General features: G+C 36.8%; 1 protein-coding gene across 1 annotated transcript in view; it reads left to right on the top strand.

Moving 5' to 3' along the window:
* DSG1 (desmoglein 1) overlaps positions 1 to 16153 on the top strand; it is a 40955-nt gene that overhangs the window by 6732 nt on the left and 18070 nt on the right. Inside the window, exons 2-8 of the mRNA XM_020992588.2 lie at positions 3818 to 3853; positions 4127 to 4258; positions 5459 to 5614; positions 6492 to 6636; positions 8792 to 8958; positions 12959 to 13093; positions 13434 to 13619. Coding sequence (XP_020848247.1) covers positions 3818 to 3853; positions 4127 to 4258; positions 5459 to 5614; positions 6492 to 6636; positions 8792 to 8958; positions 12959 to 13093; positions 13434 to 13619 — 957 coding nt within the window. The remainder of the gene's footprint in view (positions 1 to 3817; positions 3854 to 4126; positions 4259 to 5458; positions 5615 to 6491; positions 6637 to 8791; positions 8959 to 12958; positions 13094 to 13433; positions 13620 to 16153) is intronic.

Here is a 16153-nt window from a genome sequence, read left to right as displayed (position 1 = left end):
AATGTCAAAGACTTTTCTAATCCAATTAGAATGTGCAAATCTAAATCTGTAAGCTCTGAGATTTGGAGTTCACACATTGAGCTTCATACTACTTTTGAGTAGGAAGGCCTTACAGTTCAGCTTTAGGACTAATAACTGATATACTGAATTTCTAGGGAACTACTGCAAATTATTCTTATATGTCCTTTACACAAAAAACAAATTGGGTATATTTTAAATAAATAAATTCAGCCTTCTTTCCTCAAATTCTTTTGATTACATTCATTTAAATAAAATATCATTAGATGTAGGCTAGGATATTTTATCAAATATTTAAAAGATATGGCTATAGTGATAAATGATATAGCATGGTAAGGCTTAGAAAACAATTTTCCTGCATTATTTAATTTTGTTTTCAGGACAATCTTATGGGGAAAGTACTATAAGGCATTACATTCTCATTTTACAGAGGAGAAATTGAGAGTCATATAGATTAAGTGACTTGCCCATGGTTATAAGTTCAGTTAATGTGGTAGGTGGGATTCAATCCCAGGTGTCTCTTGATTCCAAGTTGTGTCCTTTCCACTACCTCCACATAATTTATCTCTGGTCTTGTTGTACACAAAAAAAAAAAAATTGTAGAAAAGTCCTTGTGAGCAAACATTAATTGTATATTATCAACAAATACACCATAGAAATGAAAAACTATAGTAACAGTTTATATTATGTCTTTGAGCACATGACTATGAGCCTATGTCTACACAGCACAGATAGAAGTGTAGATAACAATTATTCAGTTATTGATCAATACTGATACCCCAACATGAGGGTGTAGATACTGAGCTCTGTGCCTAATCCCATGATCCTTTCATGGGAATAACATGACACAGATTCAAAGGCCTGAGATGGTTAATGAGTCATCCAGCACAGTCATCCAAAAGAAACACCATCTACCCACTAGCCATTTCACCGTAGAAAGAAAGGTGCATTGTAGATAAAAGGTGGGTATACAGTTCTGTTATTATAAAGAAATGTCTCCCAAACAGACAACTAATGTACAGTTCCACCCCCATTCCACCCCAACAGGTGAGGTAAAGGAAACAGAGGCCACAAGAAGCAATGCTTCTTAAGGAGGAATATGATAGATTCTATCTAATGCCTAGAATGATCGGGCATTAGGAGACCCAGGATCTAGTTCCATTTCCACCATTTCCTAGCTGTAGATAAATGTGGGTACCTCTCTTATCCAGTTTCACATCTCTTTTCCTTGCATGTAAAAGGATAATAAGACCTAAACCCTCCTTAGCTAACAGGGATGTTGGGAAGTTAGATTAGATTCTATCTGTTTTATTTGAACTCTGAAGAAAAGCTGTCATGTCGATTCCAGTTGGCCTTACTTTTCACCTTTTGATTTCATAATTTAAAAAAAGAAAAGGTGTCTATGTCTGTTTATATTAAAGAAAAACATCAAGACTTTAAAGGATACCTGACTACAGTAGATCCTATCATTGCTGGGGTGAGTTTGGCACATTGGCAAACACATTCTTTCTTGTAGACCCAGTCCTTCAGTATCACATGTGTTATTCCAGTGGTATCTTAGTGATCTGAAGGACTCCATGAGAATTCAAGGAAAAGTTGGCTGCTTTCAAGATCTGGTCTAGAGCATACAGAATCTGCCAGGAGATGATGTCACTCTATTTCTCTTAGAAACAGGAAGTGACTTAATTGGCTTGAACAATCAACCATGCTGGTGAATACCATTCATTTGTACCATAGGTCAGAGAATTTCTCATAGGAAAAACTAAAGTACCCATTTTATTAACCATGAAGGAGTACATTTCCATTTAAATGTGTTTTTGAATTATGAATTATTTTTAGCAGTTAAAAATGTTTTAGCCAATATGGAAATTTGTTTTGCATGGGTTTGGTATTTCTTGCCTTCTCAATTGGTGAGGGAAAGGTGGAGAGGGAGAGAATTTGGAACTGAAAAAATATAATTAAATTGAAGAGAAAATAAATAAATAAAGGCAGTAGTCTTTGAGATTTGCTATAGTATTACATAAAATGTTAAAATGTCAATTACATGGAGTCATTTGAAATAGCTTAAATTATTTTTAATCCCACACTAACTGTAATTTTCACATTCCTCTGGTCAACTTTAAATCCAGACTAGTACTTGTGATAAAAGTTTTTATTACTTACTCTCCCTTATTAAATGTCCTGGCAAACTGGAGTTCTCTGCAACTATAGAAAATGATTTGGGAAGATGATTCAAAAACTAAATGCTTAATCTATTTAAATTTCTTTAAATTGGTATAGTAGGCTTCAAGTGGGCTTCAAAGCCAAGCTCCGCACTTCATATGGGTTGTTGACAAAAAAAAATTTTTGCCATTAGAGCAGCTGATCATGATGGCATAGAGGATTCAATGCATCCTGACACAATGCTCAACTGGCTTGGAAACAACTGAGAAGATCTGGGGAGAAAGCAGATGTTTGTAGAGAAGGAAGGGAAAAAGGTTAAGATTGGATCTTATTTTTGCTCTATGCATTGCCTAAGTCTAGAGTTCAAGGTAAGTGAAATTGAGGATAAGACCTAGTAATGTAATCTGCTGGACTAGAATAATTGCCTCATGTAAGGGAAAGGCCAAGAAGAACTTGCCCAACCAGGGCAACATTTTCCTGTATTTCTTTAATCACCTTTCCTTTCTGGTTCTCAATGCAATTATAATGTCTGCTTTCTCCTATTTCTCAGAGCCTGTCTATTTGGCAAAGTTCACCATACTTAGTGAAAAGAGCAAGTATCAGAAAGAGACTAAAAGAAACTATTAAAATTCAAAAATTCAGCTAAGAATTTAGCTCTCTTTCAAAATATAAATTTTCCTTGTCATCTAGAACTGGAGGTCACTTCTCAAATTCTGTAAAGCACTTCTTGTCTGGATCTCTCCTTTGCCCCCATCAGACGCTACCTTTAATTGTACATATATCTGCCTTGCCCCACAAACCCCTCACTGTCTCACACCAGTAGAATGTCAGCTCTTTGAAGGCATAGACTATGCTATTATTCATTTTTGTATTCCCAACGTACCTAGTAGTACCGAGAAATTCAGTTCAACACCACAGACGTTTATTAAGCATCTTCTATTTGCAAAAGACACTGTGAAAGACAATGGGAGGTAGATCAAATGCACTAAATAAATGTTAATTAAATTGAATTTCCTGAATGCATTTATAAGTGGCCTCCCCTTGTCTTCCTAATCAATATTCTTTTTTTAGCACTGGAATTTGGTTATTTTTGCTATTCTCAGAATGAATTTAAAAATCAATCTTCTAACTAGTTATAGCTAAGTTGTTGCCACACAGATTCCTGAACTATATCCAGGAATTTTTTTATGCATTATATAATATTTTTATTACATATTACTACCACTTGTTATACCTTATACAATATTTTATAGCATATTGCTACCACTTTTTACAGATTATACAATAATTTTATTATCCATTACCAGTAAATATCACTTAGCGACTTAAAGGGAATTCAATTTCCCAAGTGGCACAAGATTTAGCAAAGACAGACTCAGCTGTTGAATTCAAAAAGGATATAATTTGTATTGACCAATATTCCTATTTACTTGTAATATCAGAACCCCAAACAGTATCTACTTGTATTTTAGTAGGACAATATATGGCAAAAGGGATAGCAAGGAGGAGAACAGAAACAGAGGGATGAAAAGAAGTAAAAGGCTACATGTAAAGAGATTTGAAGGTGAAGATATGGATCCTAAAACTAGTTAATCAAAAATAATTATTTAATTTATTTGTTTGATTTGGTTTCTAGGTGGTGGTGGAGATTAACAGTGAATTTCGAGTTCAGGTAAAATATAATTTTTTAAATTGAAGCAAAATTGAAAGTAATTAAATTTTGAAATTCATATGTATATCCAATTTATATGAAGGTCAGATTTACTTAATCATTAGGACAAGTATAACAAAAGTGAACAGTACATCAAGGGAGCATAATCAATTTGGCATTATGCTCTCTTTCTGATATTAGAGTTAATACTGCAGTACCTAATGAATGTATATTGTAAATAAAAATGAGTGCATGAAGACAAAATTATGGAAACTATGACTCCTTTTACCTAAGGTAAGAGATTATAACAGCAAAAATGGCACCATAAAGTGGCATTCCAGCAGAAGGCAAAAGCGGGAATGGATCAAGTTTGCAGCAGCTTGTCGAGAAGGTGAAGATAACTCAAAGAGAAATCCAATCGCTAAAGTAAGTGGCAGTTCTGGTAAGAGGATAAATACTGGGAAGTTGAGTTGACCAATCTTGAAATTAGTGAAGTGAGACCCCTTTAAAGATTTCATGAACCCTTACTGCAAGGCTAAGAAGGCATAAGAGAAATAGATAGATATGATACGTGTTCATTCAGACCGTCCACTGGAAGACTATGATAGCTTTAAAAATTAAATTGGAGATTTGAAAAAGTACTTCATATTATGGGCAGAATTTTGTGGCTGTTGCTTTTATTAAATAATGTTACTACTGAAATCAATGCTAATGTTCCAGCTATTTAATAGACATTTAAATTATGACACTGTCTTAAAATGTGTTAGAACTGAATTCAGGCATCTTTTTGGCTTTCTTGTCATTATAATACCATTCCCTCTATCTCTTCTTTCCTGTCACTTCTCTTCCTGTCACTTTCCCCTATAAATAATCAGTACTCTTTTATCTCTAGTCCTAATATATCTTGTCTTTTGCTCAATCTGCTATTGTTCCCTAGGGGTAGAGCATGAGGATAGGTTATTGTTTAGCCCCTTTGCATTCTCAAGTATCACAAGAACTTTTCTCCTCCTGGTTGAAATCGACCATTTTAAAATCTGCAGAAAGTTGCCTTCTGTGAGCATTAGTTAGACAAGGATACTGGCAAGAATGGCCCATACTTGATTTCTGTAGTGTGTATTGATATGCTTTTTTGCCTCATCCTTCTTTTATTACACCATTGGCCATCATTGCAATGTTTGCTGTCATGATCAATCTGGTCAACAATAGTTTTTATTGTTGTTGTTGTTGTTCATTCATTTCAGTTGTGCCTGACTCTTCATAATCCCATAGTGAAGGTAGTTTTTGGCAAAGATACTAAAGTTGTTTTCCACTTTCTTCTCCAGCTCATTTTTACAGATGAGAAACTGAGACAAACTGAAACAAATTACTGGTCCCAGGATTACATAGCTATTAAGTGCCTGAGGAAGGATTTGAATTCATGAAAAGGAATCTTTCTGATTACAAGCCCAGTGTTCCATCCAATGCACCACCTAGCTACCCCTGTATTTCTAATTACTTATGATTTTTTGCCAAGTAGCTAGAAGGAAATTATATTCAATAATTTTCAAGAAAGACAGAACTGGGATGTTAGAGGCAGAATTGCTAATCCTATTTGTTATCATATTTTTTTTGTCTTTCTTACTATAGATTCATTCAGACTGTGCCAAGGATCAACAAGTTACATATCGCATCTCTGGAGTGGGAATTGATCAGCCCCCTTATGGAGTCTTTGTTATTAATCCAAAAACGGGTGAAATTAATATAACAGCAATAGTTGATAGAGAGGTCAACCCATATTTCATAGTGAGTACTTTGTCTGTTTGCATGTAAAACCAGCTCTCTATTCGTTATTTACGGGAAATCTTAAGCTCAGACTGAGGAATGTAGCATCTTTAGTCAATCAATTAATGAGAATTTATTGTCAACTTTCTGCTATTTTTCTGAATTCTCTGGATGATTTATTCAGCAAGCATCCTATGTGAGGCCCAAAGGGGTTGGAAGAAGATTGCTTGAGAGTAGAATTTAGTTTTCCCTCTCATCAAAACAGCCACTGAGAAACAATAGCTCACATTATATAACAAAGATCTTTAAGGTTTATAGAAATCATCTCATTTGACCTTCACAACAACCTTGTGAGATATCATTATGCTCATTTTACAGATAAAGAAACTGAGGCTCAGAGACATTAAATAGCCATAATCATACTGCTAGCAAGTAGATACCTTCTAAACAAACTTGATTGATTGATTTTTCTTTACCCTAAACCAGGGGTGGGGAACCTGCGACCATAAGGCCACATGTGGCCTTCAAGGTCCTTGAGTGCAGCCTTTTCACTGAGTCCAAGTTTTACAGAATAAATCCTTTAATTAAAGGGATCTGTTCTATGAAGTTTGAATTCAATCAAAGGGGTGCACTTGAGGACCTAGAGGGCCACATGTGGTCTCAAGGCTGCAGGTTCCCCACCCTTGCAAACCTAAACCCTAAGGAAAGTATGACTAAAGTTTAGTTAAAGACTTAAAAGTGAGGATGATAAAGGGGAAAAGAGGGCTTATCCCCCTAGCTTTTAAATGCAGTTGAAGATATTGGTTGAGAGACAGAGAGAGCCTTTTCATCTGATTTCTACAACTGTTTGGAGAATCTTTTCAGGTTCAGTATGACATATGTCTTCCTGTTCTCCTAGATCTATTGCCGAGCTCTGAATGCACAAGGTCAAGATCTGGAAAATGTTCTAGAGCTCAGGGTCAGAGTTCTGGATATAAATGATAATCCTCCAGTATTTTCAATGACTGAATTTGTGGGAAGTGTAGAAGAAAATAGTTATGCGAGTAAGTAACTTCCACTTTGAAATACCCTCCAAATATGTCTTTGTTATTCAGGGAAATAGCTGGTACTATCATGTTAAAGAAGAATTACCTTACATTGAACCTCAGTGTGCCTCTGTAACACTCAAACGTTGTTGCCAGTTTTGCTCTCTGAGGCTAAACTGGACAAAGCTAATCCCTCTTCCACGCAACAATCCTTCAGTATCTAAAGTAGCTTAACCATCTAGTTCCACCCCCTCATCCTCTCACACTACCATCACTCTGGTGAAGGCCCTTGGCACCTCCCTTCTAGACCATTGCAGTAGTATGCTGGTGGGTCTCCCCACTTCAAGAGTCTCCTCACTCCAGTCCATCCCTCACTCAGCTGTCAACTTGGTCTTCCTAAACCATAGGTCTGACCATGTCACCCCTCTATTCACTCATTTCCAGTGGCTCCCTGTTACCTCCAGGATAAAATATAAAACCTTCTGTTTGGCTTTTAAGTCCCCACATAACCTGGTCCATTCCTACATTTTCCATTTTCTTCAACCTCATTTCCCCCCATGTACCCTTTGATCCAGTGACACTGGTCTCTTTTGTTATTCCTCACACACTACACTCAGTCTCTCAACTCTGAGCAGCTTTGCTGGCTGTCCCCATGCCTGGAATTCTCTACCTCTTCACCTCTGCCTCCTGGCTTCCTAGGCTTCCTTCAGTTATCAGCTAAAATACAACCTAATGCAAGAAGCCTTTCCAGATCCCCCTCAATTCTAGGGCCTTCTTCTGTTAATTATATCATTGGTCCTCTTCAAAAACAAAGGACAAACAACAACAACAATCTCCAATCTATCCTGAATATATCTGTTTTTTACATAATTGTTTTCATGTTGTCTCCCCCATTAGACTGGGAGCCCCTTGAGAGGAGGAATTCTTTTCCCTTTCTTTGTATTCCTTGCATTCCCAACACAGTACAGTACCTGGCACATAAGCCATGCTTAATAAATGCTTGTTTACTGACTTCAGTACTTCAAAAAAGTCAAGGTTTCATACAAGTGCACAAAGCTTCTACTGACCAAATCACAACTCTATCCCACTCTTGTGAACTTCTTTAGCTAAAAGCACTTAGTGGTCAGCCTTCTTCCAATCAGCTAGTCTGAACCTAACTTAGCTGGTTCTCAGACAATGAACCCAGTCCATCTCCAGGCCCATACTCAAAGCCTTTCCACCTTATTTATACTCTGCAAGCACAGCCTTCAAGGACCCAAGTTTATCTCCAAATTGCTATAATGTATCATTGGGGCAGCTAGGTGGTGCAGTGGAACGGGTGGCATTCTTAGAGTCAGAAAGACTTCTCTTCCTGAGTTCAAATCTAGCCTCAAACCCTTCAATTCACTTAACCCTGTTTGCCTCAGTTTCCTCATCTATAAAATGAGCTGGAGAAGGAAATGGCAAACCTCCAGCATCTTTTCCAAGATAACTCCAAATGGGGTCACAAAGAGTTTGAAATGACTGAACAACAATCATTGGTTTAAGATTGTAATAGGCAATGTAAATGATTACCATGCTTTCCCTCCACACCCCTAACATGATCCTTCTACCACTAAAAAAAAGTAACAGAATCAGAAGAAAAATAGTGGCATCTTTCTTTTATTTCAAAGTTATCAAAACTAAATAGGTCCAAGGTGTGACAAGCAAAGGGGTAAAGGGAAGGATTACTGCTAAGAAAGGGTAGACAACTTTATTAGCCAATGATCATAATAATAATAGATAGCATTCATATAGCACTTTAAGGTTTGCAAAGAACTTTACAAATATTCTCACTCGGTCCTCACAACAGCCCTAAGAAGTAGGTGCTATTATTATCCTCATTTTATAGATGAGGAAACTGAGGGAATTAGAAGTTAGATGACTTGCCCAAGCCACACAGCTAATAAATGTCCGAAGGCAGATTTGAATTCAGGTCTCCCTGACTCCAGATCCAGGGCTCTATCCACTTTGCCATCTAGCTGACTAGAACACAAATATCTAGGCCAGAATTGAAAAGGCCCTGTTTACATTATGCTAATAAGCACATCTAGCATGTGAATGCTAAAGAAAATCCTTACCTGAGAAGTAAATTTCTTGTTGTAACACAGTTGAAGTTTAAACTTTATAACAATCAATTTCTCTTACCTTCTAGACACTCTGGTGATGGTGATAAATGCTACTGATGCCGATGAACCGAATAACCTGAACTCCAAAATCGCCTTCAAGATTGTCAGCCAGGAGCCTGCAGATTCCCCAATGTTTATTTTGAACAGATATTCTGGAGAACTTCGAACCATGAATCCCTTTCTGGACCGAGAGGTGAAATTGTTGTGGTTGTTTGAAAGAGCTATTGACACTAACAGATTTTATTCAAACAGGTACTGATAGGAGGAAGATAAACTACTTTTTTTGATAGTGCCTACTATGTATACAAATATTGATGCCCACAATGATCCTAGGAGGTAGGTGCTATTGTCATCCCCATTTACAATTGACAAAATTGAGCCAAACAGAAGTTAAATGGCTTGCCTAGGGTCGCACAACTAGTGAGGGTCTCAGGCCAGTTTTGAACTTTGATCTCCCAACCTATCTCTCTATCCACTGTACCACGCAGCTGGCACACCACCTTCATATCAATACGATCCTTACATTTAATATGTCCCTTTTAAAAGAAGAAAAGATGCCAAGCAGATTTTTCATTTTTTAATTACTATTAGTGCAGCTGTCCAGAGAGATAGTGTGCTTCAGTGCAAAGACCACAGGACTGAAATTTAGAGGACCTGGATCCAAATAGAGGCTTAACCTGGGCAACCTTGGAAAACTTATTTGACCTCTCCAGGCTTCAATTTCCTCATGTGTATAATAAGACATTCAGAATAGATGTCTCTAAGTTCCTTTACAGTTTAAGAACATTGGATCTTAAATAATATTATAATAATAAAGAATCTGATGGTAAAGTAGTTCGTAGTTATTTAAATGATAAAAAAAAGAGTTAGCACTTTTAAATAGGGTACCATAGTACTCTTACAGCATGAATTAAAGAATCTGAGAAATAGAAAGAAGTCTAAACCCTGACCACCACCTGTAATCAATCTCACTATCTTGTTAAGAAGAAAATTGATCTCACAGAGAATTAAGTGACTAATCTGAAGTCACATAGATGGTTAACAGGGTCAGGACTAGAATGAATGAATGAATGAATGAATGAATGAATGAATGAATGAATGAATGAATGAATGAATGAATGAACCAACTAACCAACCAACCAAAAAGCATACTATATGCAAATCACTGTGATCAGTGCTAAAGATACTAAATGAAAAAAACAAGACATTCCCTGCACTCCAGAAGCTCACAGTCTAAAGGAGAGATAACCCATAAAGGAAGTTTCAGTAGCAAATCAGACGGAAAGACCCCACAGCCTTCAGGCTTTAGAAGCAAGGCAGATGATAATGTACCTTGTTTAATGTCATCTATACTGATAAATAGGAAGTTAGGTGGCAGAGTGGATAGAGTGCCAGGCCTACAGTGAGGAAGACCCATCTTCCTGAGTTCAAATCTGGACTCAGACACTTACTAGCTACAGGACCCTGGGCAAGTCATTTCACCCTGTTTGTCTCAATTTCCTCATCTGTAAAAAGATCTAAAGAAATGTCAAACCACTCCAGTATCTTTGCCAAGAAAACCCCAAATGGGGTCATGAAGTTAGACAAGACTGAAAAAAAACTATAAAACCATATCTGTTTCTGATTTTGAACCATTTCATAGTGCCAGTGATGAGGTCAGAAGCCAGACTGCAAAGATTTGGGGATTAATTAGAAGAAAAGAAGTAAAATCAACAACTATAGATACCTTTTTTTTCTAGAAGTTTGAGTAAGAAAGGGAGGAAATCGGGACTGATAGCTCAAGGGGAATGACAGGGACTAGTTAAAATTTTTTTTCAGGATGGGACAAATTTGGGGGGTGTTTAAAGGCAATAGGGAAAGTACTAGTAGTTAGGGAGAAATTTAGAGAAAGGAAGGGATGATTGAGGATGCAATCTCCTAGAGAAGATAAGAGGGAAGAGATGAAAGGGTTAGCCTTGGCGAGAAGAAGAGACACCTTTTTTGCTGGAGAAGAGACTGAAAAAGGAGGTCAAGGGGTTTTTGAGATGAAAAGAATGGTGATGGGAGAGATGGAAGAAGAAATTTAGACTGAATGACCTCAATTTGTTTTAGTATAGTAAGAGGCAAAGTCCTCAGCTGAGAGGAAGGGAGAAGAGGCATGGGAGGGGCTTTGATAAGCAAAAGAAAGTTTGGGATAGCTTCTATAGGAGAAGAGATAGAGAGTCAGGAAGGAATAAGATGACTGCCTCCCTGCAGTGAAAACCTAGACAAAATCAGGTAATGATGTTATGGGATTTCCTCCAGCTCCATTCAGCAGCTGCTGAGAAGGAACAAAAAGAGGTATAAAATGGGATCAGATCAGGATTGAGGTTTGGTGCTAGGACGGTGGAGGGTGGGGAGGGGCAAGGATAAAGATAAGCGCTTCAAAAGCAGAATACAGTATAGAGCTGAAATGACTAAATATTAGGTTAACGGTGAAGGGGAAGAAGTAAATTAGGATTGAGGGTAATGGCCTGACAAAGCACTGAAAGGTAGAAGGAATGAGTCAGTCAGTCAACAAATATTTAGTAAGTGCCTACTATATGCCAGGCACTGTGCTAAGCTCTGAGGATACAAAGAAAGGCAAAAGACAGTTTTTACTCTCAAGGAGCTCACAGTCTAACAAGAGCAAAGAAAGATGTAAGAGGAGTAAAACATAGGGAGAGGTGAAATGATAGGAGGTTATGATCAGATGGGTGAATTAAGTAGAATACTTGTGAGTAATAGTGAGATCCACTGTGTGATCATCTATTTGTTTGGCTGACTTGGAGTAAAGGAATAGGTCAAGGAACATAAGGAGGTGGAGGAAATTGGAGGTTAGAAAGTTTGAGGGATCATCTACATGAATAGTAAAGTTCCCTTAGTATAAGGAGAGGAGAAGATGGTGAGCCAGGTGCTCAACTCCTTGAGAAAAGAAAGAGAATAACCTGGAGGTCAATATTTTACAACTACCATCATTTGCATTGAGTAGAAAAGTTTAATTGTGTGGACTTAAAAAGGGGAAAGTGTATTGAATAAAGAAGGCATAGGAAGATCCTCAAAGTGACCCTGGGAAGCAAGGAATATTCTAAGTCTCCCTCCAAAACCAGTCACATTGGAAGGGGAGGGCAGGTAGTCTTCTCCACAAGTACAGCCAGTGCTAGAGAAGATAGCTGCGCAAAGGCGCAAAGGTGGGAGACAAAATGCCAAATTCACCATGAACAAGTAATGTAAATTGCTTAAGTAAAGTACAATAAACCTAGAAAGGTAGCCTGTAGTCAGACAGAGAAGGGATTTAAATGCCAACCTGTAAAGCCTTCATTTTATTCTAGAAGAAACAGAAAATCTCTTCTAGGATAATTCTAGAGGAAAATGAAAATTCTTAAAAATAGGAGTGATGTGGCCACACCTGTGTTTTAAGAAAATGGCTTTGGCAGCTATATGAAGAATGGATTGGAGAGGGGTGGGACTAGTAAAGATGTAGTGGGGACATGGGATGAAGAATCTGTATGTTAGACAGTACTTTTGCATGATAACAATAGATGACATTTATTAAAGAGCTTTATAGTTTATAAAGCATTTCACATAATTATCTGCTTTATTTTTCACAACAATTCTATGGGATAGGAAATATCCATTTGGCTCCATGATTGCCCAAGAGACTTGCTCAAGTTAGACATAAAGCCAGGCATTCTTGATTCCAAACTCCACGCTCTTCTCCACTGAGTCATATAGCTGCTTATGAATTCTCTCTTCATTCAAAGAATTCACCAGGCACTTATTAAGCACTTACTACATACAAAGCACTGTTTTATGTAAAGATCTTTCATCCTATGCCCCACTGTGGTTCCTTTTTTCTTCTACTGTCCACCAGAGAAAGCAAAATTCAAACCAGTTAGTGTTTCTGACTAGCATTTCTGGGAAAAGAATAAAGGAAGTAGAGGTACAATCTGCAATACCAACTGATGTGTGTTGGGAGAAAGAACCCCAAATGCAGATTTGGGTTGTTAATCATCTGTGTTTTATCCACCAGTCTCAGGAATAATGGATTGTTCTTTCTACATCCTCTCCTTGGAGTATTGTTATTTTGAATGTCATTTTGAGTAATACTTATAAAGAGCTTTGCCTATTTTACAGTAATGACCATACTAAAGATTATTGTTACATGTAACATCTTGTTTTATTTTATTTCTTAGAAATATGCTATGTATAGTCTTGTTGTAAGAGGCTCTGACCGGGATGGAGGTGGAGATGGGCTATCAGCACAAAGTGACTGCAAAATCACAATTTTAGATGTCAATGATAATTTTCCAAGACTTGAACTCCCCACTGTAAGTATTTCTCACAAATTCTTCTAACTTGAAGTGAAAAGAGCATCTTTTAGGTTCTTGCATAATAACCCTGTATAGTAGTGTAGATTTTCATTGGTGGAGACAAAACTTCACAAAATTGGATTCTATACTTGCACATCTATAGTAGCAAAAGTAGCTCATGAAAATGGATTTATGAAAGACTAGAAGTGATGCTCATATTGAAGATAACATATAAATATAATTCTTTTCTAAACAATTTATAATTATAAATGTTCTTGAATTTCTAATCTATTTCTTCTTGTGCAGAAACTAATATTGTATCATTTTTCAAAAATAAATATTCATCCATCTCTTTCAGTACACAATAAATATAAAAGAGAATATGATTAGCCAGGAAATGGCTCGGTTCAGAGTAATTGACTTGGATCAAGAGGGAACAGATAATTGGTTGGCACTCTTCTTCTTTATATCGGGAAATGAAGGAGGCTGGTTCGAAATAGTAACTGATGAAATGACTAATGAGGGAATTTTCCGAGTTATCAAGGTACAATACCATTACAATAAATATTTTGCTTAAGACCTTTTTCAAAATACTGACTCATGGTTATATAGTTTCACAGTTTAGAAATGCTTTACTTAATATTATTTTAGTTGATTCTCACAACAATTCTATGAGACAAGGAAGACCACATTGTTATCCCTATTTTACAAAGGAGGCTACCAAGGTATAGAGAAACTAAAAGACTTACCCAAGGTCACACAGCTAGTGAGTGGCAAAGTTAAGATTCAAACATAGGTCTTCTGACTTAAAAGTGCAGTGTTCTTAACACTTTATTAGGTCTATAACAAAGTAGCTATGTTCACACCTCATCCTAAAGTCAGGTTAATAAGCAGAAAATATTGTACATTGAAATGTGTTTTTGTGAAAAATTAATTTTGAGTTGCTTTGCTTTTTTTTTTCAACTTAGACAAGACTTTCTTTTGCTTCTGTTTCTTCAAGTAGTCTACCCTATAAAAATTATGAAATGGGCATTAATACTAATTAGGTACACATGTAAGAACAAAATTAAAACAGAAATAAACATTTTGTTTCATTTTGAGGTTTTTACCTTTTATGTTTTTATGGCATATTGTGATGTCATGACAATAGTAGACTTGTGTATACCATTTTAAGATCTGAAAATTACTTTATATAAATGATTCCATTTAATAATTACACATGTTCTTTTTAAATGTATTTTTTACTGGAACTTAACTTTTCCTTTTGGAAAAGTTTGGACATTTTGCAGTCTGTGGGTCATTAGCATTTAGGCCATTGCTAAGGTCCCATCTATTCCTTTCCACATGTGACCTAGCTAATTCTTCACCTAAACCCTAATTTTCCTAATCATTCTAGAGATGCATAATGTTATTGGAGTCACTAGTATATTTCTGACCAACTAGTTCTAGTTCTTTCAACCCATGAGTTTCTTATAAAAAGGCAGTGTGTCAGAGAGGATAAAATGCTGGACTTAAAACCAAGAAGACCTGGATTCAAATCTTACTTTTTCCACTTGCTATGTCACATGACCAAGTCATTTCAGCTTCAATTCTTCATCTGTAGAATGGCAATGATAAAACCTTCTGTAACTATCTCACAAGGGCAGCTAGGTGGCACAGTGGATAGAGAGACAAGAGGACCTTGGTTCAAATCCAGCCTCAGATAGTTACTAGCTATGTGACCCTGGGCAAGTCCCTTAACCCTGTTTGCCTCAGTTTGCTCAACTATAAATAAGCTGGAGAAGGATATGGCAAACCACTACAGTACCTCTGCCAAGAAAACCCCAAATGGGGTCACCAAGAGTCAAACATGACTAATGAACTAAACAACAATAAAAACTAGCTCACAAGATCTTTGTGAGATTAACAGGACCAAAGACTTAGAGCTGGAATCCTCTCATTTTGTGAATGGGGAAACCAGGGCCCAGAGAAAGTAAATGACTTGTCTGAAATCACACAGGGAGTAAATGGCAGAGATGAGATTTGAACCCCAGCCCCTGGCCTCCCAAACCAGCATACTTTCCACTGGAGCATTTTGAGTCAAATGAGATGATGGTGTATTCAAAATGCTTTCCGAACTTTAAAACATCCCTTTCAAAATGTTCCCCAGTAGTTAACATTCTTTATTGGCTAGGATATTAAAATGGAAGTTGAAAAACCTAATACTGAATTACCAACTAAAGTTAGCAAGTTATTCATGGGAAACACCACAAATAATTAAGGCTCTGTGTGCCTCAATTTCTCCATCTGTTAAATGAAAACAACTTTTCCTACTATTGCTTATAAACAATTGCTATTTCCAGCTTGTTAGATCATAGGTTTGCATATAAAGAGCTGAAGGGAACTTCAAAGAGCATCTAATCCAATCTTCCCTCCCCCCATTTTGGAGATAAGGAAACTCAAGCCTGAGAAAAAGTTGAAGTGTCTTGTCCAAGGTCAGACAAATAGTAAGCATCAGAAGCAGGATTTGAGCCCAAGTCCTTTGACTCCACAGCCAATAATCTTTCCATCGTCTTATGGTGGATGCTATATTATTTTTAAAATCCAGAGAATTATAATTCAAGATAACCTCTGAATTTTACATTTGAAACCCTTCAATAAAGTCAGAAACTAGACATTTTGGCTTCATAGAAATAAGGAAATATGCAAATTAATGTTCAACTGAAATTCCAGTGGGATATGAAACAGGAAGATTTGGGATATGTAGAGATCATGTTTTGTGCTCATGAATTGTCTTTTATTAATGAAGAAGGTTACTAAACATTAAACTACTCTTAAGGTCTTTCATTGTTGTATGACACAGTCAATTGGAAGAAGATAACTAGGTGACTCTTTTAGGTTCCAACAGCAGCTTGCACCAATTAAGATCATCTCTCCTCCATTCTCTTTTATCTGTAGTTCAGAACCTTAGCTAGATTACAGATTGGTGGTGTTTGTAAACACATCCTCTGAAAATTCATGAAAGATTCCAAATGTCATGAACATTGGTTTTTTTGTTTGTTTTTTAAAAGACTAAGACTCCCTGACTTGCCCAGTCCA

This window comes from Phascolarctos cinereus, unplaced genomic scaffold (genome assembly GCF_003287225.1).
Source record: "Phascolarctos cinereus isolate Bilbo 61053 unplaced genomic scaffold, phaCin_HiC Scaffold_4;HRSCAF=312, whole genome shotgun sequence".
NCBI classification, from domain to species: Eukaryota; Metazoa; Chordata; class Mammalia; order Diprotodontia; family Phascolarctidae; genus Phascolarctos; species Phascolarctos cinereus.
The sequence above is the reverse complement of the archived record's forward strand: the minus strand, read 5'-3'. Positions and strand labels throughout refer to the sequence as shown.